Source organism: Hemiscyllium ocellatum, chromosome 3 (assembly GCF_020745735.1).
Source record: "Hemiscyllium ocellatum isolate sHemOce1 chromosome 3, sHemOce1.pat.X.cur, whole genome shotgun sequence".
Classification (NCBI taxonomy): Eukaryota; Metazoa; Chordata; class Chondrichthyes; order Orectolobiformes; family Hemiscylliidae; genus Hemiscyllium; species Hemiscyllium ocellatum.
The window spans coordinates 118245094-118271567 of record NC_083403.1 but is presented as its reverse complement, the minus strand read 5'-3'; the positions used below and the strand labels follow the sequence as shown (position 1 = coordinate 118271567).

General features: G+C 38.5%; 1 protein-coding gene across 6 annotated transcripts in view; it reads right to left on the bottom strand.

Moving 5' to 3' along the window:
* Nucleotides 1-26474, bottom strand: part of LOC132807484 (glutamate-rich protein 1) — a 63064-nt gene that overhangs the window by 29808 nt on the left and 6782 nt on the right. For 4 of the 6 annotated variants that reach the window (XR_009641966.1, XM_060821615.1, XM_060821622.1 and 1 more), the window contains exons 2-3: nucleotides 25384-25521; nucleotides 20849-20977 (exon numbers count right to left, since the gene is read on the bottom strand). Coding sequence is in view for 5 of the 6 variants with exons in the window: in XM_060821615.1 (XP_060677598.1) it covers nucleotides 20849-20977; nucleotides 25384-25521 (267 nt within the window). In the remaining variant the exon portion in view is untranslated. Of the gene's footprint in view, nucleotides 1-17706; nucleotides 19086-20848; nucleotides 20978-25383; nucleotides 25522-26474 lie in introns of those variants that run through there. The other 2 variants (XM_060821613.1, XM_060821614.1) reach the window with 2 other exon arrangements.

Here is a 26474-nt window from a genome sequence, read left to right as displayed (position 1 = left end):
TGATCAGTAGCTTTAAGAGCATCCTTGCCCTCAATGGACAGAACTATGATTGCTCATGCGTAATGCCAAGACTACCATGTCCCCGCAACCAAGAAAGATTCGTTATCATGTTTTGTGTTACTATCCTATTATACTGCTGCTATGAGAGTATTGGAAAGTTGGTGGAGTGAGCAGATATGTGACATATGAACCTCAATCTGGTTAAGTATAAGGCAGCAGGAAAATGGAAATACTGTGTAAGACAAAGAATACTACTCTAAAGGATGCACAGGAGCAGAAATACCTAGATATATATGTGCATAAGCCATTTAAAGTATTAGAACAAATCGTTAGAGTGGTTGATAAATCCGGGGACACCATATGATTTATTCACAGTTGCAGACAGTCCAAGAACAGAGATGTTGTAAATGAATCTGTGCAAGACACAAGTCAGACCTCAGCTGCAGCATTATGTGCAGTTTGGGACTCACACATTAGGAAGAATACGAAAGCATTCAAGAGCATGTAAAAGAGCTTTGAAAGAATAGTTCCAGCAATTTAATTATATAGACACTTGGAGAAGTCAGGTGGGGCTGTTTTTCGTGAGGGGAGGGGCTAAGTGAAGATTTAATTGTTCGTGCTCATAAAAAAAAATCAACTGAAGAACTTCTGAAGAGGTTTTATCACATTTGGACTGCTTCTCTCTCCAGAGATACTGCCAAATTTGCAGCATTTCTCAAGAATGAAAGCATTGTTTCTATTTCAAATTTTCAGCATTCACAGTATTTTACATAAGTTTATATTTCATATAAGGTTAGGGCAATCTCCAACTGATTAAGAAGGAATAACCTTTTCTTAATTTACTTAAGATGAAAAAAAAATCTGTGAATAGCATTGTCATATTTGACTCGAAGGCAGATTCTAATCCTATTCCAGGATCTCAGCACAAAAATCCAGGCTGATACTCCAATGCAGTAAATGAGGAAATGCTGCGCTGTTCGATGAGGCTCCATCTGCCTTCTCAGGTGGGCATCCCATGACTCTGCACATTTCGAAGAGGAGTGGCAGAATTATACTTGATGTGTTGGGCAACATTGATCCCAAATTGACCTCAAAGACAGATTATCTGGTCACTGACAGGTCATTGCTGTTTTCCGGAGATTGTTTCACACAAATTGGCTGCCACATTTCTGACGCAACAATTGGCTGGAAAGTGCCTAGATACCCAGAGACCATGACAAGCTCTTTTTAAATGCACATTTTTCCTTCATTTTATATTACATAAAAACACACTTTCTTTCAAAATAAATATGATAACTATAAACCTACCATAACGAAATTCCAGGGACTTTATGTACATTCCTATGCAACACTATCCAAGACAAATTATCTGAACCTCAACATCATTGAAATAGCAGCTCTGAATTTTGCATCGGGTTATAACAATATTTTATTATCAAAGAGAAAGGTATTATGAAATTATTTTAATACCATTCTTTTTCTGGTGCACCATATTTGTAGGAAAGTCTAAAGGAATGTGTTCCATAATTAACTTATGCCACCCTGATAAACCCAGGGGGTTCTCAGCCATCCAGCACATCAGAAAAAAGTGAGAATGTTAAAGTTTTTTCCCATGTACATCTAAAGAAGGTAAATTCGGCAAATGCAGGAGCAAAGAGACCAGGTCCACCTTAACTTTGGTCCCCACGACCCTCTCCATTACCCCTGCCACAGCACTCCAATATGCATGAAGCCTGTGGCAGGACCACAGACAATGAGTGAGGGTATGTGTTTATTTTACATTTGGGGCACATTGAAGATGCTCCCTGCTTAAATTTTACAAGATGATCTGGGGCCAGATAAGCCCTAGGAAGAATCTTGAACTGCGTAGCATGGGTCCTATTACATATCGAAATCCTCCACACATTTTTGCAAATGTCCTCCCATGTTTCCAAAGTGATCGCAACTACTAACTCTCTCTCTCAGACCTCATGTAGGTGCTCGATGTCACCAGAGGTATCCCCCCCCATATAATGGAGAGTACTCACTGAAAGAGTGCTCTTAGCTTGAAGCGCCCTCTTTTCCATAACAGATCTATAACACTCAGTCAAAACTGTGGTCTCCTTTTAAAATCTCTAAAAATCTGAAAGAAACGGAAGAGGTTCCTACTCGACAATCCATATTTCTGAGTTATATCATCAAATGACATCAACATTTCACCCTCAAACAGATCACCCAAACAAGAGACTCCTCTATCCACCCATAATTTAAACCCATGATCCATTGTCCTTGGCCGGAAACCCGGCATGCTAACTATGGGAGTAAGAAAAGATGTTTTAGACATATTATCCTCCATCTGTCTCATTACCCTCCATGCTTTGACCACGTTAGTAACTATTGGATTATGGCAATGTTCCACAAGTGTCCTCATTTTGTCTAAAAACAACAGATTGATAAGAGGACACTTCTTCTGGGATGCCTCAATGTCCAACCATGTTGATGCCGAGTCCCCACACACCCAGTCACTTACAGAAGATAGGAGGGAGCTCAGTTGATATCTTCTTAGTGATCCACTCCCCCCAGTTCCTGGGGCAATTGCAGTTTCACAGACTTAGGAACTCAACCAGCCATTCATTTTCTGAAATGTTTGCTTAGGAAAGAGCAAAGAGAGCATCTACAAAGGGAACAATAAGTGAGGAAGAACATTCATTTTGATAAGACCAACTTGACCCAATATTGGAAGGGACCCTCATCTTTGAACGTCTTGTTTAATCTTGTCAAACAAGATTAGCCTTGAATAACTGATCAAAACTAGGGGTAACAAAGAGGCCCAAGTAAAGCAAACCTCCCTGTGCCCACTTAAAGGGGAACTCACCTTTCACATCAGGTATTCCCTAAGACCTCCTATAGGCATAGTCTCCGACTTTGAAAAATTGATCTTGTAACTTGAAAAAGAACCATACGAATTAATACACTGTATCAAACAGGGCACCGAGACTGCCAGGTTTGAAAGAAAAATAAGAGCATCATTTGCATCTTATGCGCCTTCGACCCCACCTTTGGAGCAGCTACATTGGGGTCCTCATGAATAGCCTCCACCAACGGCTCAATCACCAATGTGAAAAGCAAAGGTGAGCAGAGACAGCCTTGCCAACCGCCCCTGCCAATGTTAAAATGATCAGACCTTATATCATTGGTAAGAACAGCCACCAGAGCATCACGATAAAGGACTCTCACCCATCAAATAAACATTTCACCCAGGCCAACCACTCCAGAGTATAAAAGAGATACAGCCATTCCACCCGATCAAACTCTCTGCATCCAAAGAGACCACCAATCCTTCAGCCGATCAGTACTGGCACACCTGAATCAATGTTAATCACCTAACATTAATGGAGGAACTGTGACCCTTTATAAAGCCCGTTTGATCTTCTTTATTAATAGAGGGCAACACCCTTTACAACCTCAATGCCAAAGTCTTCTACAAATTTTTATAATCATCATTTGAGAGTGAAATATGTCTATAAGAAGCACAGTCCTCCAAGGCCTTCCCTTTCTTGAGTATAGGAGAGATATTAGACTCTCTCAAGGATGGCGGGAGGCAATCATGACTGTGTGAATAGTTATACAAGTCTAGCATTGGTCCTGACAGTATGCTTACAAATTCTTTATAAAGTTCACTGGGAAGAACATCAGGGCTGGGCACCTTTCCACTTTGAATTTGCCTCACTGCCTCCTGTATCTCCTGTGCTGTTAATGGAACATTAATGAGAGCCGCCTGCTTAGCAGATAACTCTGGAAGATCAAAGTTCCTAAAAAAAATACTCCATTCTATCCCATCTATCCTCACAACATTCAGACTGATACAGATCAGATTAGAATGCCCCAAACACCACATTGATCTTTTTAATATTACAGGTAAGACTCCCATTCCCTTCCTTAATAGGAGCAATAGATTGGGAGGCATTCTTCTTCATAAGCAAATATACCAAATATTTACCCGACCTATCATCATGCTCAAACAACCTTTGCTTCACAAAGGAAAGTTCCTTCATGGCTGTATGCGCAAGCATGAAATTTAAGGTGGATCGAAGGGCTGTGGTCCACTGCAGCTTAGCCACGGATGGTCTACTGTAATATGCCATCTCAGCTGCTTTCAATCGTGCCTCGAGCAGACACTGCTGCTCTCCCTTCCGTCTCTTCTAATTGGCCGAGTATGAGATAATTATTCCTCGAGCATAGGCCTTAGCAGTCTTCCAAAGAATGGACAGATTACTAGCTATACCCAAATTGGTGGCCAAAAATGCTTCAAATTCCCTAGAAAAGTACTCAACGAACTTGTTTTCCTTGAGGATGAAGGGATCCATTTGCCAGTACCAAGAGCTCATTGAAATAACCTTAATTTTGACCACTAAACATACTGCTGCATGATCAGAGATGGCAATATTCCCAGTTGAAAAGATATCACTGAATCTAGAAGAGCCACAGGAGTTAGGGAAATAAAAATCAATCCTGTATGGCACTTATGAGGACTGGAAAAGACTGTAAAGTCCCTGCCCATAGGGTGGAAATGTCTCCAAACATCTACCAACCCCGTTCCACACATAGATCGTCCTACTGTTTAAGCTGTGGAGAAAGCTTTGGGGGGCTTTTGGGAATTCTATCCAGCACAGGATCTATCAGGCAATTAAAATCCACTCCTACAATAAATGCTACGACACAAAGGCCATCAGCTTAGATAGTGCATCAGTCAAACATTTAAAGGGTTGGGCCGGAGGACAATAGACATGCAAAATACAACATTCCTCCCCATGTATTAGGGCCTTAAGGACAAAATAAAACTGACCATATTCATCTTTAACTCAAATCTATTAAATTAAATGGAAGATTCTTCTAGACGAGTGTGGCCACCCGTTGTTCTTAGTGTTAAAGGACGAGAAAAACATTCAATCAAACACGCCCTGCTGCAACTTCAAGTATTCCTTGTCATTAAGGTGAGTCTCCTGCAACAGGGCAATATTCACCCTCTCCTTTTTAAGGCTCGACAACACCTTTTTCCTTTTAAATGGATCCCTCGAATATTCCAGGTGCATCATTAAAGAACACTGCTAGCAATGATCCTTTATAACTACCTTTGACCTGCCGAGAGGAAGAATTCGACTTACACCACATAGGCACATTCAGAAGACGACTCATGGAGTCTTTTTATGAACAACTAAAACACTAAACTAACTACAAACCACAAAAGACACTTAATGGCGGACTCTATCCCCTGTCATAGACGGTGCTTACACCTCCCATACACATCTCCATTCCGTTTTACAGCTTGAGCCGCATCCCAGACCCAAGCAATAGAAGGAAACAGACAATATAATGAGCACTCTGCCACCCTCAACAATATACCAACACCAATCCTAATCAGAGAAAAAAAAACACACCAACAGCAGCTTCTGAAAAGTGCATCATGACAAGAATAGCAAGAGGGAGGAAAAAAAACGAATGTTCTTGTCCAGGATATAAATCCATCCAAATTATCTTAAAGTGTCCAAGAAATTTTTCATTTGTTCTGAGGAGTCAAATGACCTCACCGTCTCCTCGTGAGTAATATGAAGCACTGCTGAGTATTTCATTGAATATTGAATATCAAGGTCCCTCAATTTTCTCATGACCAAATCAAATAATTTCCTTTTAGGGATCACGTTGCAGAAAAGTTCTGGAAAAACATTATTTTAGTTCACTGATAAGTCAGGGCCTGTGGATTTTTGCCCATCCTTTTGGAAGATTCCAGGACACTCTGCTTGGCCCTGCAACCTTGAAATCAGACCAGGGCTGGGCAGGGATCTGTGCACTGCAATCCAGTGAGCTCTGTCAACCTTCACCCGGTCCGCCTTGGCATCCCAGTCTTCAAAAAAGCTTGCTAGCTGCCCACCTGCCACTTCCTCCAGCAGTCCAATAATTGGGATATTTTTCCTCCTACCCTGATTTTCCAGATCATCAACCTACTCAGTAAAGGCTCGGACCTGTTTATCAAGAGTCTGGATTTGCCCCACCAAGGACTTTACTTCTGTCAACAGTGCTGCAGTCCGTTGCTCGATCTCTTCAACCCACTTTCTGAACCCTTCCAACTCCTTCTCATGCTTTTGTAGAATGACCGAAATTGGTTCCAGCTGACTACAATTGTCTCCCACCAAATCCTTGCTCATTCCTCGGATTGCCACAGGTTCTTCAGTGCCGTTCTGCTGCACTGGTGCCTCTTTCTCGGCTGCCGAGGGAGCTCCAGATGCATCCACAGTCGCAGTTGTGGGCACGGCCGACACATTTGGTGAGTGTTTTGTGTGTTGGGGCTTAGCTGTATGCTTTCCTTTAGTCATCCTCACTCGCCCAAAAAGGATTTACAGTAGAGCCTCGACTATCCGAACATCAACCATCTGAATCCTGGACCATCTGAACCACCGTTTAACATGAATTTTCTCTGAGAAAAGCGAAGGTGGGGAGAATAAAAATATCACTACTGCTGGGGTGGAGTGCAGAGCTCAGCAAGGCAAATCTACTCAGATCACCACCATCTTGGATCCTCCCCAATACCATTGTTTAAAAGTGGTAGACAGCATTTACTTGTTAACTTATTTTTATGTGCGCAATGACAATCATAATTGGATGAAGACCAATGTGAATTCTATCTCAAAAGCAGAATACTAAGGCTACCCAAAGGAGTTGTTGCAGTTTGGGATTTTCCACTGCTAGGCATGTCATATTCAACTCTGGAAAAAGGGTACCTTTACTCTACTAAAATATCAGACTGCTCTAACTCACTTAAGCTTAATAGTTTATCCAAAAAACATCTGGTCAGGCCACCATGAAGCTGGGTTGGGCTTGGCTGAGGACAGGACTCAGTGCAGCTCAGCTTAAAATTGAGGAGTTGAAGGATTTTGGTAAAAAAAACAAATGCCAGTTGCAAGATTGACTTCCAAATCCTCAACTCTTAACTGTTACACGGAGTTACAAGCTAATGTAAGCAAGAGGATTTCAAATTGCATTTGCTTTTACTTACGTCTACGTCACTTTTGAGCTAATTCTGTTCAGACACTGAACAATGAAAAAAAAATTGTGGGATGTGTGCTATGCTGTTTGGCCAGCATTTATTGCCATCCCTTGTGACCCTTGAGGAAGTGTTAGTGAGCTGCCTTTTTGAACCACTGCAGTGCACCTGCTGTGGATTGACCCATAATGTCATTAGGGAGGGAATTCCAGGATTTTGACCCAGCAACAGTGAAGGAATGGAGATATAGTTCCAAGCCAGGATGGTGAGATGCTTGGAGGGGAACTTGCAGGCGGTTGTATTACCCTGTAGCTACTGCCCTTATCCTTCTAGATTGAAGTGGTCGTAGGTGTAGAAGGTGCTGTTTGGAGATCTTTGGTGAATGTCCACAGTGCATCTCATAGATAATACACTATTGCTACTGTGTGGGTGGTGGATGGAGTGGATGCTTGTCAATGTGATGCCAATCAAGCCAGCTGCTTTGCCCTGAATAGTTTCAAGCTTCCAGTGTTATTGAAGCTGCACTCATCCAGGCAAGTTTCCATCACACTCCTGACTTATGTCTTATAGATGATGGACAGGCTTTGGAGAGTCAGGAAATGGTTACTTGCTACAGTACTCCTAGTCTCTAATCTGCTCTTGTTACATAAATACAGCGGCTACAAGTCCAGCTGAGCTTCTGGCCAATGATAACCCTCAGGATGGTGATAGTGGGGGACCTAGTGATGGTAGCATCATTGAATGTCAAGGGACAGTGGTTAGGCTTTCTCTTATTGGGGATGGTCATTGCCTGGCAGGTGTGTGTTACTTGCCACTTGTCAACGCAAGCCTGCATATTATCCAGACCTTCTTGAACATGGACTGCTTCAGTATCTGAGGAGATGCAAATGGTGCTGAACATTGTGTATTATTGGTGAACATCTCCACTTTTGAGCTTATGAGGGAGGGCAGGTTATTGATAAAGCAGCTGAAGTGGTTGGGCCTAGGACTACCATAGAGGTCTCCTGAGAGATGTCCTACAGCTGAAATGACTAACTTCCAACAACCCCAATCATCATCCCAGGTATGACTCCAACCACAACAGAGTTTGCCTCTGATACTCATTTATTCCAGTTTTGCTAGGGCTCATTGATGCAACAGTTGGACAACTCCCACCTCGCCTTTGGAATTTAGCTGTTTTGTCCACATTTGAACCAAGGCTGGAATAAGGTCAGGAGCAGAGTGGCCTGGCAGAACCCAAACTAGACATCACTGAGCAGGTTATTACTAAGCAGGTGCTGCTTGATATCACTATTGATGACACCTTCCATCACTTTACTGTAGTAGTTATGGTTATGCTAGCTTTAAGCCTTGATCTTATACAAGTCTAAAAATGCAAACTTATCTCTTGTGCTCAGCATGTATGCATGAAAGAATGACTAATTGTTGCAGATTGTTGATAGGAATGTTAAAGAGACCAAAACCTCTTAGGATAGAAAATATAAAAGCATAATGGAGCATTGATCTTATGCATGGGTATAGGATCTCACTTCCAAACTCAGATTAGTCTCCATGCAATTTCTGCTTCTAAGTTTAGATGGCTAAAACATTAATCATGAGCTTGAAGGAATTTTCCATACCATTCATGCCTGTCACCCAAGTACTAGCTAAGCAACACATCATTGACTTCAATTTATCCAAGGAAGCAGTGCATTAAAACTAACCCACTATAATGAATAGAATGAAATATATCTCTATACAGAGAGGTATGTTACCTTTCATTTCTACAATGGACAGCGATCAGATGAAAGAAGTCAAATTCCTCAGCTGAATAAAATCTATTTCATTGCTGATTTGCGGTGTCAGAAGTGTTGATCGCTGCAATATTGTGAAGGTCTGCTTGTCGTGCTAACATTATTTAAACATTTTCATGCAAATTAACAATTATAAAAGACTTGTCTTGTGCAGCTGTAGTTATCCATATCATCTGGCCAATTTCAAAACTTTTCTAATAGTTATCCCTCCAATTATCAGCTCAGCTTTGTTTTGAGATACAACCTCTTAAAGTAGTAAGACTTAAAAGTGAGAGTGAAGTGTAGGTCTTGCTTGAGGGACAATGGAATAAAGATTAAGAATAGGTAAACGTAATAGTCCTACTAGACCACAGGATTTCAATATTGTAGCCCTATCTCTGCTCCACAGTAGCTTCCTGCAGAACAAAAGGATATTAATAAATGTTTTCATGAATGGCCCATATTGCAAACTCTAAAGAATTATTTTATAACATTTAAGCTTCTAAAATAGAAAATTACATATGAAAGTAGTGTGTTCACCACTTGTTTAAGACACTTGCGCTGCTTTGTATGTGATTGTTATCAAATTGAATTGTTACCACTGACCGACAGAACAAATCAGTTGCTGATCTCCCCATGTCAAAACTGCAGATGCAAGACATGATTACAGGGTAATCATGATTTATGAAGGTTTGATTTATACACATTTGTACTTACAAATCCAATCTTATACAGGGGTGCAATTTTAAAGATTGGACATACAAACATTTCCTGTACTTACTTCACAGGCTCACGAACAGAACAGAACCCATTCATAACTCAGGCACTGCCTACAATGGGAAAATACTCCCCACTTTCTTCCAAAATTTGGATGCGCCAGGCAGTTCAAAAAGACATTTTCCCTAGTACACAGATGAGCAATGTTGTGCACAAATTTCAGCATTAGTATGGTGCCAGTATTACAATCTGCACATCCAGACAATTGATTTATTGAATCAAGTATGTTCTGCGAATATTCACAACAGGCAGAATAAGACAGTACTTAGCAAACCTACACAATTCTAAATACAATGTCTACTGTTAGATAGGATTCTACAATTGACAGAATTCTGTTGTGCATGCTAACAGCTACACAAACATCAAATCCAAGATCACCTGTTAAGCCCATGATGTGGCTTAATTAAGTAGGAATTTGTTCTCTCCAAACAGTCCATTTCCAAGGTAATGCCTCTGCCACAAAAAGTTGACTTGCCAATCAAATAGCATCTTTTCTCTTGCAGTATGTGCTTTTGTAATAGTTCAAAATTTTGCACTCTTACACTTGTCCTGATCAATGAAAGATAAAAAGTTTGGCATGATGCCTTTCATTTCATTAAAATTCCAAGTTTCTTAAACCACTTTTTTCATTAGTGTTAGCAAATACTCTGTTGCATCAAATTCTAAGGGTTTTTTCAATATTTCAATTAAAATTGAAAGCTAAAAGATATAAAAACATTGACGGTGCAATTTCACTGTAATAGCAGAGAAATGTGTTTCCATCTGCATTCTATTTTGCCAAGAATACAGATCAGAAATTCAACAAAAAATTGTAAATACTATATAACAGAGAGTTGCTTAGTGATATCTAAAACAGTAATACATTTTCCCATCTTGAAGACAGAAGTGGGCAATTCTTATTTGAAACAGGAAACTAGCTATCAAAGCTACAATCATTTGAAGGTGAGCCTCTCTCTAAAATGCTGTTCAGCTACACAAATGTTACAATTTGTTAAGGGATCAATAATATTTACTTCTAAAGTAGACTAAAGGTATATGTCAAGGTACTTACTAAGAGAGTAAAGCCACAGATTTCCATGTTTTTAAGCAGCAACTATTGATAATGGAGGCAGCAAGGTAGGTGGCATTCAGCTCCCAGCTCCCACTCTCTCTTACATGACCAACCACATCCTTATTTATGTTTCTTCATTTGACTTTTGAATCAAATTCATTTTTTTCTTCAGTCTGCAGTTGAAGTGGAGCAGAGAGGTTGTGGGGAGCCATTGAACAGTGGACCCAGTCCATTCCTTGTGGCCATGGCAGTTGCAGCTTGAAAAATCTTTCCAGTGTCAGTGGATTGGGATCGGTCTTTTTCCTTTGGCAGAGTCTGCAATGGTGGCAGAGTGAATGACCCCTCAATACTCAGGAGTTAATTTGGATGGTGTATTGGTCCTTGGAAGTTGAGAATGGGCCCTGGTCCTGGAGAGTGAGGACTGCAGATCAGAGTCAAAGAGTGTGGTGCTGGAAAGGCACAGCCAGTCAGGTAGCATCCAAGGAGCAGAAGAATCGATGTTTTGAGCATAAACCCTTCAACAGGAGGAGTCATTGAGAGCTGGGACAGTGTCCTGGCTATGGCAGTGGCTGGAGTATTGGTGATGAAGCAGCAGCTTTGGCAGAGGTGATGCTCTGGGTCTGGTCAGCAGAAGCAGGGGCTGATTCAGCATGCTCCTCCTTGGTTTTGCGGTCTCAGGGACAGTTTTGGTGGTTGTGGAATAAGGTGCATTCAGTAGTCATTAATGAAATCAAAGAGCCATGATTGGAACAAAAAATGTAATTGTCTTAACTTTGTCTGCATTATTTCTTTTTTCATAATTTTTGTAATTAAAATGGTGCTGGATTATGGTGACATACATATTTTACTGTATTTTCAAAAACACACCAACAATAAATTACTGTCATATACTATTAAAAAAAAGTACAACTGACAATAGATGTACAACATATTACTAACACTTGAACATTCCATAACACGTTAAAACATGAACATTCCATAACACGATCAAAATAAATCTTCGATTTCTCATGAGCTTTTGTTGAATGTGAAGTGAGATTTAAATGATTCTCATTTAACTTCACAATTCCTCACTTTTGCAGATGTGGCTTTGAAACATCTCAAGCTGTTCAGTTATTGACTGCTTCGAGAACTGCTGTTATAGTTTAATGTCCTGCATCCATGCTCTCCTGGATTCTGAAAACTACACTCCAGTACTTCTCTCAGGCATAACTTCAATTTCACCAAACCAAAATCTGCTCCTGGATTTTCCTTGAGCTTTAATACTGATCAGTTGCATCAAACAAATGCTTCTTATGACTTTTTAAGTTCCACTCTCTCAGCTGCACTGAACTATTGATGCCCACAGACATCCTCATGGCTTTCGCCAACACAGAGGCAAGGGTCTTCACAGCTCTGAGAGCTTCATCTTAGTGGCTTACTAATTTCTTGAACAAACACAGGGAAAAGACTTCAACAGTGCAGAATTATCCAGTTGCTGAACTCCTTTCTTGCAGGTCAGGAACAAAACTGGTACTGCAAACAGAGTTTGCACCAGCTGTTTCTTTTTGTCCCACCATCTCCAAACCTTGAACTGTTTTTCATTGAGGTTTTGGACACAATGTAATAAACCCCACTCTCATCAAACTTAAACTAGCTAGTCTTGAACCTTCTGTATCTGGTTACAATGTTGCAATTTTACAGACTTCGTTTTATGTCGAGAATGCTTACCAAAAGGGGATTTGTCACAAAGGATTATGGTCTATGGCTTAATTATATAGTGATGAACTCCAATGACAAATTTGTGCAGTCCAAGATCATCTAAAATAACTGGAGAGAAGGGGGCAATCAATGCAGGACTGAGGCCGCTATACATAAATATATGCGCCATACAAAACAAGGTAAATGAGTGTGTAGTGCAGATTGAATTAATGAATACTATATTGTGGGCATCACAAAAAATATGACTGGAAGGGGATCAGCGCTGGGAACTAAACATCTAAGGGAACGCACCCTATCAAAAGACAGACAGACACAGGCAGAGAGGGTGGGGTTGCCTTGTTAATAAGAAACAGAACTAAACTAATACCAAGAAGTGATATAAATTGTAGAATCTGTGTAATTAGAGTTGAAGAACTACAAAGGATGAAAGACCCGATGGCAGTCTCCTAGTAGTAATCAAGATGTTGGGCAGAAAATAAATCAGAAGATAGAAAAGGCATGCAAGAAAGGCACTATTAGAAGCAACCAAATTTCTGGTCCAAAACACATTTACACATCAGCTTGATTTGTAAAGATTATTACTATGTTGAATAAATTGAGAATTGTTGTTATGAATGGTAAACAATCCATTCCATCCTTCTCAAACTATCTAGTCTTTGACAGTTGACCAGACCACTTCCTACACCTCCAGAAGTGTGGGACATCTAATCATAATAAAAAAAATCACCTGAAATGGTTTCTCTTTTTGCGCCATTATCTCTTCGACACAATCCCCCTTATTTCTAATTTGAAAACACGCAAGTGTACAGATACTCTGATTACAACTAGTTTTACACCATGATCTTACCTGATATCACCCCTTGTTCTGATTTGTCTCATTGTGCAATATTGGATGTCATGCGAGCAAACAGAAATTCCCTCAATAAATGAGAAGGTCAAAGCCTTTGGTAACTGACTTGAGCCAATTTTCAACACACAAGTCCATGCCTTTTCTAGAGTCAGAGTCTTATAGCAGGGAAACAGAACCTTCCATCCAACCTGTCCATGCCAAACATATTCCCAAACTAAACGAGATCCACCTGCCTGCTCCTGGCCCAAATCTCTCAAAAGATTTCCAATTCATGCACTTATCTAAGTTTCTTTTAAATGTTGTAACTGTGCCCATATCCATAACTTTCTCAGGAAGTTCATTGTGCACGTTTTATGATCGATTTTCTGAGTCTCAGCCAAACTAATAGTGACAGTGCCATCATAGTTAACTGAACTGAGTTTATGAGCCCAAAACTTTTCCACTGCCAAGGCCACCCACGTGTTTCTGTAATATTGGCCTTTTCCATCCTTGCAGAAAGGATGCCTCTCCATCCTTAAATGTATTATGTCATGCCGAAATCCTTGCCCATGCCTTTATCACTTGACCAGACTATCCAATAGTTTTTCATTTGGCTTCAAACACAAATTGATTCAAAATTATACTATCCAATTCTCAATCCAGTTTCCAAATCTCTCAATGACTTTGTTGCTTCCTTCATTAAAATCATCTCCAATCACCAGGCTAATGTGCCCCTTCAATTCTGGCCTTGGTACATTCCTGATTTCCATTGCTTTGTCATTGGCAGCAGCACCTTTCACTGCCTCATCCACAAATACTGAAACCCTTCCCTTTTTTCTTGCTTAATACTTTCCTTAGAAATCACCTCTTAGACTAACTTCATTGTTCCAAGCCCCGATATCCTTATTTGCCTCCTGTCCAATTTTATTTGTTAATACTTTGGGAAGCACTTTAGCATGTTCTACGACTACAGAGTTCATAGTAATAATACTAAGTTAAAATTATTAGCTAATTTAGTTCCAACAGCAACTTGACGAGCCATTTTTCACTACAGTATTAGTTACATATGGTGACTACATAATCTACGTCTTTAAGAATTTCTCACTATAGTTTCAGATACAAAAGGAATCTTTGCTTGGCTCATAATATGTGCACTTTGCTTCCACAGCTACCTACAGTTATTACCTTTTATTTAGGTGGATAAGCAGAGTAAGATAGAACCCAGCTATCTTTGAAGCTGGCCTTAAAGCCTGGAAAAATTACTGTTACTATGTGTTTGTTACAAAATAGAGAATTTATGACAGTACACGATTCACACTAAAGTACTTCTGGCAAGACATTGGCAGGCAGCAGTTTCAACAATAATTCACAAGATCTAAAAGTTAATTTCACTCTTTACTGTGACTGTTAGATTTTGTATTAGTGCCAATTTTATGGAAGACAATATATTTATGAATCATTGGTTCTGCTATTACGCAGTAGTTCCATTCTTGTACAACCTAGTGTTCTTAGAAAACTGTGTAATAGCAGCACCATTTAAAGCTAAAGGAGCTTACAACCAATACCCGCTTTAAAAATTTGCTTTTTAGGAAGTGTCCCCAGGTCATCACAGCGAATTTGTACATTATAGCAGAACGACCTGTGCTTAACAAAAATAACCTTGTAAATTCCATGACTTTTCTTTGGAAGTAAAGCAAGTATTATCCTTGAAACATTTCATTTTCTAGTCTGGTGAATCAGATGTTAGTAATCTATTAGCAGAATACAAAGCAGACTGTAACCTTCCTTGCAAGGGGTCCCAATCATGAACAAAAATACTTAAAATTTAATAAAGTAAAATTTACATAAAAATCTCCACCTGCATCGCTACAACCTTTAGAAGCTAGTACAGGTAGTTCTCCTATAATGCTGTGGTTGCATTCTTGCAAAACCTCACTTAATAGAAAATCGCTTAATATAAATAATGGGGCCGACGGGAAAAGTGGCGTTGGGATAGACCAGCAGAAAATAGCACTCAAGCTTGCTCAAAAATCACCCAAAGGTCTAACACAAAGTATAACATAGCTTGAATTAAAGTATAAATCATATCTATCAATGACATCAAAGTAAATTTAACAGTAAATTTCAAAGTATTGTTAATGCAGGGACAGAGGGTCATCATGATGTATAAGGTAAACTCCCTCATTCCTGGTAAGCGAGCTATATCACATATTCTCTCCATCTGCTCAAAATGCTTCATATCTTATTTGTCTTCCAGTGTTATAGCCTTTCTTTTGCATTCACCACCCACAAAATCACCAGGACGCTTCTTGCTAAGATTCTCGTCACTATGCCTTTTACTTTTTTCAGAACAATAGTCCCAGAGTACTGTACCTTTCACAGGAAGCTGCTCAATGTATCTCTCGCAGAAAGCTGCTCTCTGTACAGTATCTCTCTCAGGCCACTGCTCTGTTGGCAGCTGACCGCCACGTGCACGTCAACACAAAGACTGACGCTGGCATCGTTGCATGTGTGGACAGCATAGATACTTTGGCGCGAATATTGGCACACGTGCAGAACAAAGCTCACAAAATGATCACTGCTGGAATCATGCTATTGTGAACATATCTTGAAAATACTGTTCCTTAATTACTCAGTGACATTATAAGCAAATTGTGTTGCTGGAATGCATGTTATCTGAGAAATACCTGTAATACAGTGACAATCTAACATGCATGGAGCACAAGTGCCCATCTCATTTATTTCCATCTATTAAAAGATTCATTTCCTCCTGTATTTGAGCATGCTCCTGGATTAGTTTTGAGCATACTATATAAATCTAAAACCATTGCTTTTATTGATAAAATTAAAGGCAAAATCTGACCTGTTACAGCATGAGAACTAAGTGACATTGACTACATCCTGATGCTGTCCCATTCTCTATACTTCACTGACAAGGGGCAAACAAGACATTTCACTATATGTACCATTACGTATTTCAGGTTTACAGGTGGATTCTGTGCAGCGAACGCTTTATAGTATATTTCTGCATCACCATCCATCTTTCTTTGTAAAGTTGGGATACCTCTGGCAACAGAGTAAAATTCACTATTTTCAAATGATTCACCTATTATTGCCTTATGTATATGTACCTCTGGTTGTTGCAAGGATCAGTAATAATAGGAGTAACAGGATTATGCAGCATATATGGAAACTTAGTGGGAAGTCTAGTCGAGAAAGAGCCCTGGAAACGTGGAAAGCCATTAAAATTTAGAATACTTGATTAATACGTCATTTGCATGGGAATGAGATGCTAAATGAAAAACTGCACCATTACAACAATGACCAAGCATCAAAAGTATTTATTTGGCTTCAAGATACTTGTAACACACCAAGATTGTGTAAAGTGCTACATAAATGCAAGATTTATTAAATATAATCACAGCTACAGAACAGTATTCTAAACTAAATCTAGCAGCAATAATATTTAAGACCATTACCTGTACAATAGAAGAGCTTACAATCATATAATGGACAGATGACCTTGAATAAGAGACACCGATTTCTGAAAGGAACAATGAATCTTCTTGTCCGTCCCTTTCTCATGTCTCAATATTTAAACGTTTTATTGTCTCTAAATGTCTGCCAAAGGCACTGGACAATTTGCTTTCTTGTTGCTTTTTAAAAACTCAGTTAAAACTTCAACTATGTCAATTTTAAGTATAAGGAGACCAATCTAGAAGTCTTACTGATGGAAAATTAAAATAATTCTGTTTAATTGGTGTGCATCAGTGGACAGAACTACACTGACAATATTTATTATTTACTACTTTCTTCAAACTCGGTCAGAAGAGGAAATGTACAATATCTAGCATCAAACTACCACTGTTCTTTCAGACTTGAATAAGCAGATGCTGAGAAGGTATTCCCCCTGAGTGGAGAGTTTGAAACTAGGGACCATAGTCTCAGAATAAGCAGTCAACATTTATAATATACACACAGAAGAATCAGAGTTTACCAAATGACAATGGTTTGAAATCGGAAATACAAAGAAACTAAGAGACAATATTTTAATAAGGTCAGCCTTATTTCACTGCCAATGCGAAACTAATAGCTCCCCCATTTTACAAACGCTATTTCAATAAAGGCTTATTGCTGCACAAGTGTTCCTCTCTATTGAAAACCCAACATAAATCAAAATATCTCCTACAAATTTTTTTTACCACGTGTGTAAGAGTGGGAACAAAATCAGAAGATAAATTAAATCTCAATTTTAGTTGGATTTGTAAGGCTGCATTTCTTTAGGAACCAACACTTGTCTAACAGTACTACAATACACTCAGCAAGTAGTGAACCATTCAAAGTTCATTTATTAGAATCCACTGCTCCTTAAATATTTTTCAAACACTTTGCATGAATTACTGAAAGCGGCAAGTATAAATATAGATGAGCAGTCATCACAGCAATTACCTTGAATTCCTTCAAAGCAATTATAAATCTGTTAACATTGTGTAAAACAACAGCCACAAGCAATGTAGATGTAGAATATGAGAAAATGACATAACTCCCTATTCAAAATTCTGCAGAACTTCATTAGTAATTTCCAAGATCAAAAGTAGTGCCAGTTTTAGAGTACAATAAAATTAAGCAATTTTGGAAGTTGGAACATAAATAATTGGTACTTTCTTTTAATATAAAAAGGCATCATCCACTGTACATCATCAAAACAATGCTTCCTTAACATCAAGACAATAATTCTGTAGTTTCTAGACACACAAGACAATGGGCATGGGCTCTGATTCACAATAGCTCAAATTTGGTTTCCAATCTCAAGCTGGTCACTTGTTGGTTGTCTATACAATCAATGAAAAAGTATAAAAGTCCCAGCCACTGATTCTGGAATGACAGCAATAAAGAACTAAGAGAAAAAGAGCCAGATAATTCTTTTGCATTCCCAAAAGAGCCACTGAACTTTCTAAAAAAATATTTTTTCTCCAATACCTTTGACTTTGGTGGTTACTTCTTGATTTGGTGATATTCATGTCAGGTGGAGGAACAGACTCAGGCAACATAACACATTCTGTACATTAAATGAATGATTTCACAGTGTTATAATTGTTCCAATGTTCATTTAACCTAGTTAACATAATGCTGTTTTTTATTTCATATGTCAGAGGAACACTTTGTACCTTTATAGGCTGCTAAGATTATTACAAACAAGGTCAGACACGGAAAAGACTTAATTTGACAGCTGGAAGCCAGACATTTATGTGTTTAAGAAAATGGACATTTTCTCAAGCAACTGAACAAAAAGGTGCTCACAATATCAAAACATTTTGCTTTCAACTTAAAGAAAACCATAAATTTGAAGACAAAAGAAACTTTGTTTTATAAAAAGCATCCAGTTAGGCTGCAACTTTAAGTTGCTGACTGAACTCTCATTACTCTCAGTAGATCCATCTCATCAAATTTAAAGGAGAAGCCAGATTTTTTAAAAATAGGTTTTAGGAGGGCAGGGGCAATATATGCCAGGAAAGATGGCATTCCAGGTTATTATGTTAAGGAATGGCAGTAAACCACCATCACCGAAACAATTCGTACATTGCATTTAAGAACTTAATAATCTCAAACTTTCTTCACTCTCAGCAACACCTTCTTCACTGCTGCCCTCTGCTGGTTGATATGTGAATTCTACAGCTGTGGCTCGGGGTGCCAGCCCAGCAGCCTTCAACCTTTCTTTATGTCGTTTCTTTTTCAATTTTCTTTTCTTGTTTTTGGTTAATGCTTCTGCTCCAGACTTTGCAGAATCTAAATGCAGGGTGTGCAAGATGTCATTTTTTATATTTTCTGGCTGTTGAAGCACAGAGGGCACATTTTTCTTGATGTGGTCAAGCAATGAGCTATTGAGTTTTCTTCTTCTCTTACGTTTTCTTGGAAATTTTTGTGAAAGATCTTCTTCTATAATTGAAAATGCTTTAGTTGAAATAGATAACCTCAAAAAATGAATAACTGTCTATTGCCAGATTACTAAACATTCGACTGTACTTAATGTTTGCAGATAGCAGAAATAAACTTTATACATAATAAATATAACATGCAACATGCAAGTCAGAGACATTTTCTTGATTTACATACATTAATATATATAAATTAAAATATTAAAAAGTATCCTGAGCTGTACTGCAGATCAGCAGGACCTTGTGCTTGACCCAGAAGGCAACAGGAACAGGATCGATTCATAGGGTGGTTAACCACATGTCTGATGCTTATCATTATGTTATGACGCATAATATACAAAGTTTGAGAAGTTGCAGAGGAGGTTCCCCATGACGTTATCTGGGCCAGAACATTTTAGTTATGATACTTCATTGCCTAGATTTGCTTTTGAGTACAGAATCGAAGAGGAATTGAGTAGAGAAGCCAAGGAGGAGAGAGGGGGCAGGCATGCATGCACAATAGAAAGAGCAAGAAGAAACAGGACCCAACTGGAGGTATATAAAACCATAAAGGGCATAGATAAGGAGAGGAATTAACTTTTCCCTTAAAGGATTCAATCACTCAGGGGTATTCCACCAAGAGGGTGCAGAGTATATGAAGCTCATTGCCTGAAACAGTAGTTGAAGTAGCAACAATTCCAATATTTACAACTCATGCTCTGAACTCATCTTTTGCAATCTCCCTCTTTCTTAATAGTGAAAAAATGTATTGATCTCAACACTGATTATGAAATCAATGAGATGAACATTCATGTACTTTATGGCACTGAAAATTGGTATTAAACATAAAAATTTAATATAGGAAGAAACAAGATACTCAATGGGACAAATTAAGTACCTAATAAAATATGTGAAAGATGGCTGGACACTTGAACAGGCTTAAGCTTCACAAAGAACCAACTCTGGATAATTATAAGCATTTACTACAGAGATGCCCAAAATAGTGTTCCACTGCAGGAACCCAATTCACTGAAACAACTAGAGGCAGCAAGACAAAAGGGCTGCTCTTTTTGGATGATAAATTTTTAAAAAAATTAATATTTGTTTACCCAACACATCTTTGAGATATAAATTTGTTTGAGTGAGCTGCAGACACCTGATATTACTATTTGCAGGTAAGGCCATGACTTAGTGATATTATCACTCGACTATTAAGCCAGAGACACAAATAATATTCTAGGAAACAGACTCAAATTCTGCCACAGCAAATGATAAGAATTTAAATACAATAAAAATCTGTGATTAAGTGCCTAATGATGACCACAAAATCATTATCAACTGTCAGGAAAAACCCATGTGTTCACCAACGTCCTTTAGGGAAGGAAATCTGTCAGCCTTATCCAGTCTCGCCTAGTTGCGATTCCAGAGCCACAGCAATGCAATTGACTCTCAACTGTCCCCCAAGCGATTAGTGATGTGCAATAAATATTGGCCTGCCTAGTGATGCCCACATGCTGTGAATGGTTTAAATAATTGCTGCTTGTTTTTAAAAAATGTTTTGAAAAAGAACAAACTGTTGCCATTACATAAACAAAGAAAGCAAATGTTGGAAATCTGTTATAAAAATTAGCAGCATCGACTGAGAAAAAACAGACTGTGCAGGGTCAGACTATTCTAACAAAGGGTCACTGGACTTCAAACATTAACTCTGCTTCTTTCAACAGATCCTGCCAGACTGGCTCTATTTCTCCAGGACTCTTTCTTTGAAACTGATGCTATTCTTACCTTCCGATTCTTCACTTGAATCTTGAGATTCATGTTGTTCATTTAATCTAGTTGAGCACACTTCATTCCCAGAAGGCGGCAGGCTCACTGTGTAGACTTTCTTGTTTACGGGCCTAATTTGTGCATTGCCTATGCGAAAGATTGCAACATCTTTTTGTAGTGATTTCTTTATATTAGCACTTTAAATTACATTTTGCTTAAATAACTATGAATTTACAATATTTATCTAGATTTGTATACAATATCTATTTAAATCCAATGCTCTCAGTCTTGCATTGACTGTCCCCTTTCTCATATTTGTCCACTGTGCTTTAAATTAGATGCCTGAACCTTTCCCTATGCTCTATCCTATTACTTGTCCTGGAAACTTCTCAGAACTTCTGCTAAGCACTCTCATCTGTACAGCTATCTCCTTCCCCAGTACTATTGTCAATGCCTCATGAATTCTTACCTGTTCCTCACACGCCAATTTTTGAGAATGCGTTTACCCCTTTAATCTTGTTGACTCTGTTCCAATTTGCCTGTGGCTCAGTATCGTTTTGGTACCGCTTTTCCATTTAACCCCAACTGGATCTTTCTTCACCCACTCCATGCTTGTCAGCAGCCCAGATGACATATTGTGAACTTGGGCTCCAGGGAGGTAAGACAGCCTTCAGGACTCTTGATCCTGGCCACAGAGAACAGCATCAAATACGCTAAATATACTATCCTTGATTACAAGTACATTTCTCTTTTCTATCCCCTCTTGAATGGCTCCTTGTATCATGGACTATGGGCAGTTTGCTCATTCTCCATACAACCCCTAGAAGGGGGTAAACAGGGAACAGGAATCTCAAACTTGTTAGACAAGTACAAGGGCTGACATTACCTCTGGATTCATTCTCCTTTTCTACAGATTTACAGCATTTTTCTGACATACTTTTCTAATATCTAGACACATGACTATTTTTATATTTGATCAATTGTCTTCAACTTCAGCTGTTCAAACATTCCTTTTTCATACAATGTTTTGAGTTTCTCCAGCAACTGTCCTTTGTTTTTCGGTTCCAACATTGAACGTTGTTTGCCATTCCCCAAATGTTCCGTTCCCTCTAAACTGACTACAAGTACCACTTCAATACACTGAATAAGATTAAGCATTGTTTATTTACTTTTCAACCAACTGCACACTGTCAAAGAAAATCACCCTGAAGCCATTGCAAAATAAACCTAACCTTGGTCACATAAGATCATAACCATTTTTATTACACTCCTTATTTTTGGATTCTTAAAATTTAACAATTGTAATTTTACAGATCCTGAACCAATTCATCCAGAAATGTCAATACTCTTTCCCACTGTTGGCAGATCTATTATTCTTTTGTTTTCTACCAAACACAAAGAACTACTATATATATTTTTACTCTATTCTATTTGAAACTTTTGCAACTAGGAATACTTAGACAATTCTGCAAAACTACTTTTTCGTACCAGCTGGTAAATTCTATTTAAATAAAAGATTTGTTCTGATTTTTTCTTTATTATCACTTTGCCTTTAATTCTGTTTTAATATTTACATTTTTAATTTTTTAAAACATTCTTATTCTATTTACTTTCTTTTAAATACTCTTTCCACTTGCTATCAATGTACCTAAAGGCTTATTTTCACTTCCAAGCTACACATATTGCTTACCAGTGCTTCTTTACAATCAACTGTTGCATTAACTGAATACCTTCTGCACCACAACATCAATTATCTTTTTCCTGCAAAGATACTGGATCTAATTGTTCAGATATATTTACTATGGTGTGTCAGAAATTTAAAGCGTTCTGTCCTCTCACTTGGTTTCAAGCTGCACATTTACCTTCCAAACCTGGTTTGTCCTGCACTAGCTAGAATGCGAAATTGATATTACTCTTCACTAGATTACTATTTGACTATTATGCCAACTGTTGGGGCTGCTTACGTTTGCAAGCAGCATAAATCGGATGAATGTGATTTTTAGTTAGCTCAGAACAGCTTGTTTAGAGTGGTTTTAAATTAAACCATAAGTTAGGACAAATGTAGCTTTGTACATAGGATATATCCAAGCAAAATTAAACAAGCAGTGTGGTTTTTATACAGAGACAAGTGGCTACGGACACACTAAAGTATGCTGATAGAACAATTCCATATCTGATTTACCGTCTGTGATCCATCACAAAAAGATTTACTTTAGTTTTGATTTCCAGATAATCAAAGTTATAGATTTTGAATTTGTTACATATTTTGAATATATATACACATATAACCTTAAAAGAAACCCACAATAAGCACGAAAGCGATTCCACTAAAAATCTTATGGAAAAGGCAGCCTAAGACAGTAAGGGCCCCACACTACTAGCAGGGAGGACTGAATTGCAGGTGCAGGAGTCAGCGGTATTGGAATATGGTTAAATACAGCATGCATTGTGAAAATCCGAAGGATAGAGATAAAGGCATCTTATAAACATCATGACATCGTGGAATACCAAGGGTTGCCCATAAGGCTGCCCATCACTGATCATAGAGTCACATGATTAATTTGATTGCACATGTAATTAATTAATAATATGATTGGTCTGTAATTATCAAAAATGGTCTGAAAACAAATGTATACAAGTATATATCATTCCTTTGTTCATTGAAGAAGCTTACGACTCCCAAAGGTTTCTTCCCACCCATGCAATTTCAAGTTCTTTGCTGCTGGAAGTGGACTCTGTCTGCCCAATACTAACGAATGACCTTTTTGGAACTTTTTTTTAATCTGGGTCCTAATCTTTCATATACTGTTGGGTCTGCTCATCATTATGATTTCTGATTGATCACCTTCTCTCTCTACAGGCCCATACACCCATTTGTTTATATTCAGATTGTTGGAAGGCAACAGATGATGCTCAGGGTCACCATTAAGTGGAGTCACCATAATCCTAAAGGACCACCAGCTGTTCCTTGATTAGAGTCAAGGTTGGTGATGAATTTCATCCGAGGGTTACAATGCTCAAATGTAGGGAGGCTGTTGAGGGGACTTCCTGGTGGCCTTAGCTTGTGCAGGAAATTAACTCTCACTGTTGGCATCTTAAACAGCTGTGCAGACAACCAAGTTAACCAAACCCCTCTTCAAGATTAATCAAGAAGAGGTCATCAATTTTGTTCAACATTCAGCAGCGCTCCTGAATTTCTATCTTTGAGGAATTGTTTTAAAACACTGTTGTGGTTCTGTTCGTCGAGCTGGGAATTTGTGTTGCAGACGTTTCGTCCCCTGTCTAGGTGACATCCTCAGTGCTTGGAAGCCTCCTGTGAAGCGCTTCTGTGATCTTTCCTCCGGCATTTGTAGTGGTTTGAATCTGCCACTTCTGGTTGTCAGTTCCAGCTGTCCGTTGCAGTGGTCAGTATATTGAGTCCAGGTCGATGTGCTTATTGATTGAATCTGTGGATAAGTGCCATGCCTCTAGGAGGCATTCCCGCAACGGACAGCTGGAACTGACAACCGGAAGCGGCAGATTCAAACTACTACAAATGCCAGAGGAAAGATCACAGAAGCGCTTCACAGGAGGCTCCCAACCACTGAGGATGTCACCTAGACAGGGGACGAAACGTCTGTAACACAAATTCCCAGCTCGGTGAACAGAACCACAACAACGAGCACCCGAGCTACAAATCTTCTCCCAAATTTTGCTTTAAACGCTAAAATGGCCTATTTGTAACTACTAACAAATTACTGACTTTGTAACAAGTATTTAGTACAGTACTAACATTTAAAGATAACACTGTCAGGAATCTCTCGCACTTCCTTTACTTTCATCTTCTCAAAAGATTAGATTAGATTCCCTACAGTGTGGAAACAGGCCCTTCAGTCCAACAAGTCCACACTGAACCTCCGAAGAGCAACCCACCCAAACCTATTACCCTACATTTACCCCTGACTAATGCACCTAACACTACAGGCAATTTAGCATGGCCAACTCACCTAACCTGCACATCTTTGCTCAGTTTTTATTCCCCATTACTGGCAGTCTGGTCTCGACCAGTTCTTAGGAATATTTTATCTAAAAACCATCCCCACTTTCCAAACATAATTTTAAGATTGAGCGAATAAGCTTTGAATATACTTCCCACAAATACAATCAATATAGTAGCTCAAATCATTCAAAAATCAAGCTTTTTTCGTAATACATATTAAGTTTAATATATAGAAATAAACTTCTGTATACAAGTCTAAATAGTGGGTCCACCATATACATTGAATGCTTGTGTTGATTCTGAAGTTGGCAGATAACTATTTATCCATTTTTTTATTCTGCTGTTTTAAATTTCAATCAGCAGTTCCATCAAGATACATGTGCTGGAATATTAACAACTAAATTAGAAAATTGCTGGGCCACAACAGACCAGCTTGTATCGAAAGTGTTGTGGTGTCTCAGCAGTGCTGTCAAGTAAACCTCAGTTGCAAAATAGTGAAACACATTAATAGTACTGTACACAAAGGGGTCAACCACAGTTCATTTGTTTTGTGAAATATTTTCCACCTAGTTACCTTTTGAATCACCAGTACTTTTGCTTCTTTCCTTCTCCTGTTCTTTTTCTGCCCTAAAGGTTGTTGTCAGGGCTTCCGGTATTTTCCCTTCAGGAGGTGGTGAAGAATATAGTTTCTTCAACACCTTTTGCTCAAATACTGTTTGGGAAAAGAAGCTACAATCATTAAGTACATATCAAAATATATATATTTATTCAAAACCAAAATCAATAATAGCTTTGGAGAAAATCAAAAGCATTCCAGATTATTTAACACCTGGGTGTGAAAAATCATTGATAGCCAGATGATATTGCTAAAAATCCAGAAGGGTAATACTATCACTTTGGTGCTACCTCAAGCCAAATTTTACAAGTTGTCCAAAAGGTCTATTTGACCATCTTAGACATACAATTATTGAGCTTATAATGTCCAGAGTATTCGGAGTTCAGAGGCAGTCCTATATTTGAATAGGTTTGAGGTCTACCTGTCTAAGGCTTATACAAAACAGTTGGATTGACAATTTGAGATCACAAGTGTGGTCTTAGCATTCATTGAATTCAAAACTGCCAAGCAAGCAACTCTAGAGGGCTTGAAGTCATTAGAATACAAGTGCACTTTGATTAGTATAGTAAATTTATAAAAGAAGCAGTGACACTCATATCTAATGTATGTCAAGCACAATTACATCAGACTTCCATATCATTGGATATCTGGTACTGAAAACCAGAAGCGCAAAGTACCTACTTCATGCGCATGGCAGATGATTTATCAATACATCTATTATCCTTGATAGATTTCAGGGTAACACAAAAAAAAACTAAAACATTTTCTCTTCTCCAGTTATTCAAAATTTGTCCATTATGGTTATGCATTGAGTAACTTATTTGAGAAAAAAGGAAAATTATTTTAATTTCAAAAAAATTTAGTCTTCTACGGTTAGAACATTAAAATGCTACATTGAATACAATGGCTGCTAAAGCAAACAAAGAAGTCAATGTTAAATAACAGATTGTGACGTAAACTTGATCTACATGGTGTATAGGAAGGAAAAGACTGTACATGGTTTGCAACAGTAGTAGGCTGACTGCGTTATTGATTGCTAGCCTTTATAG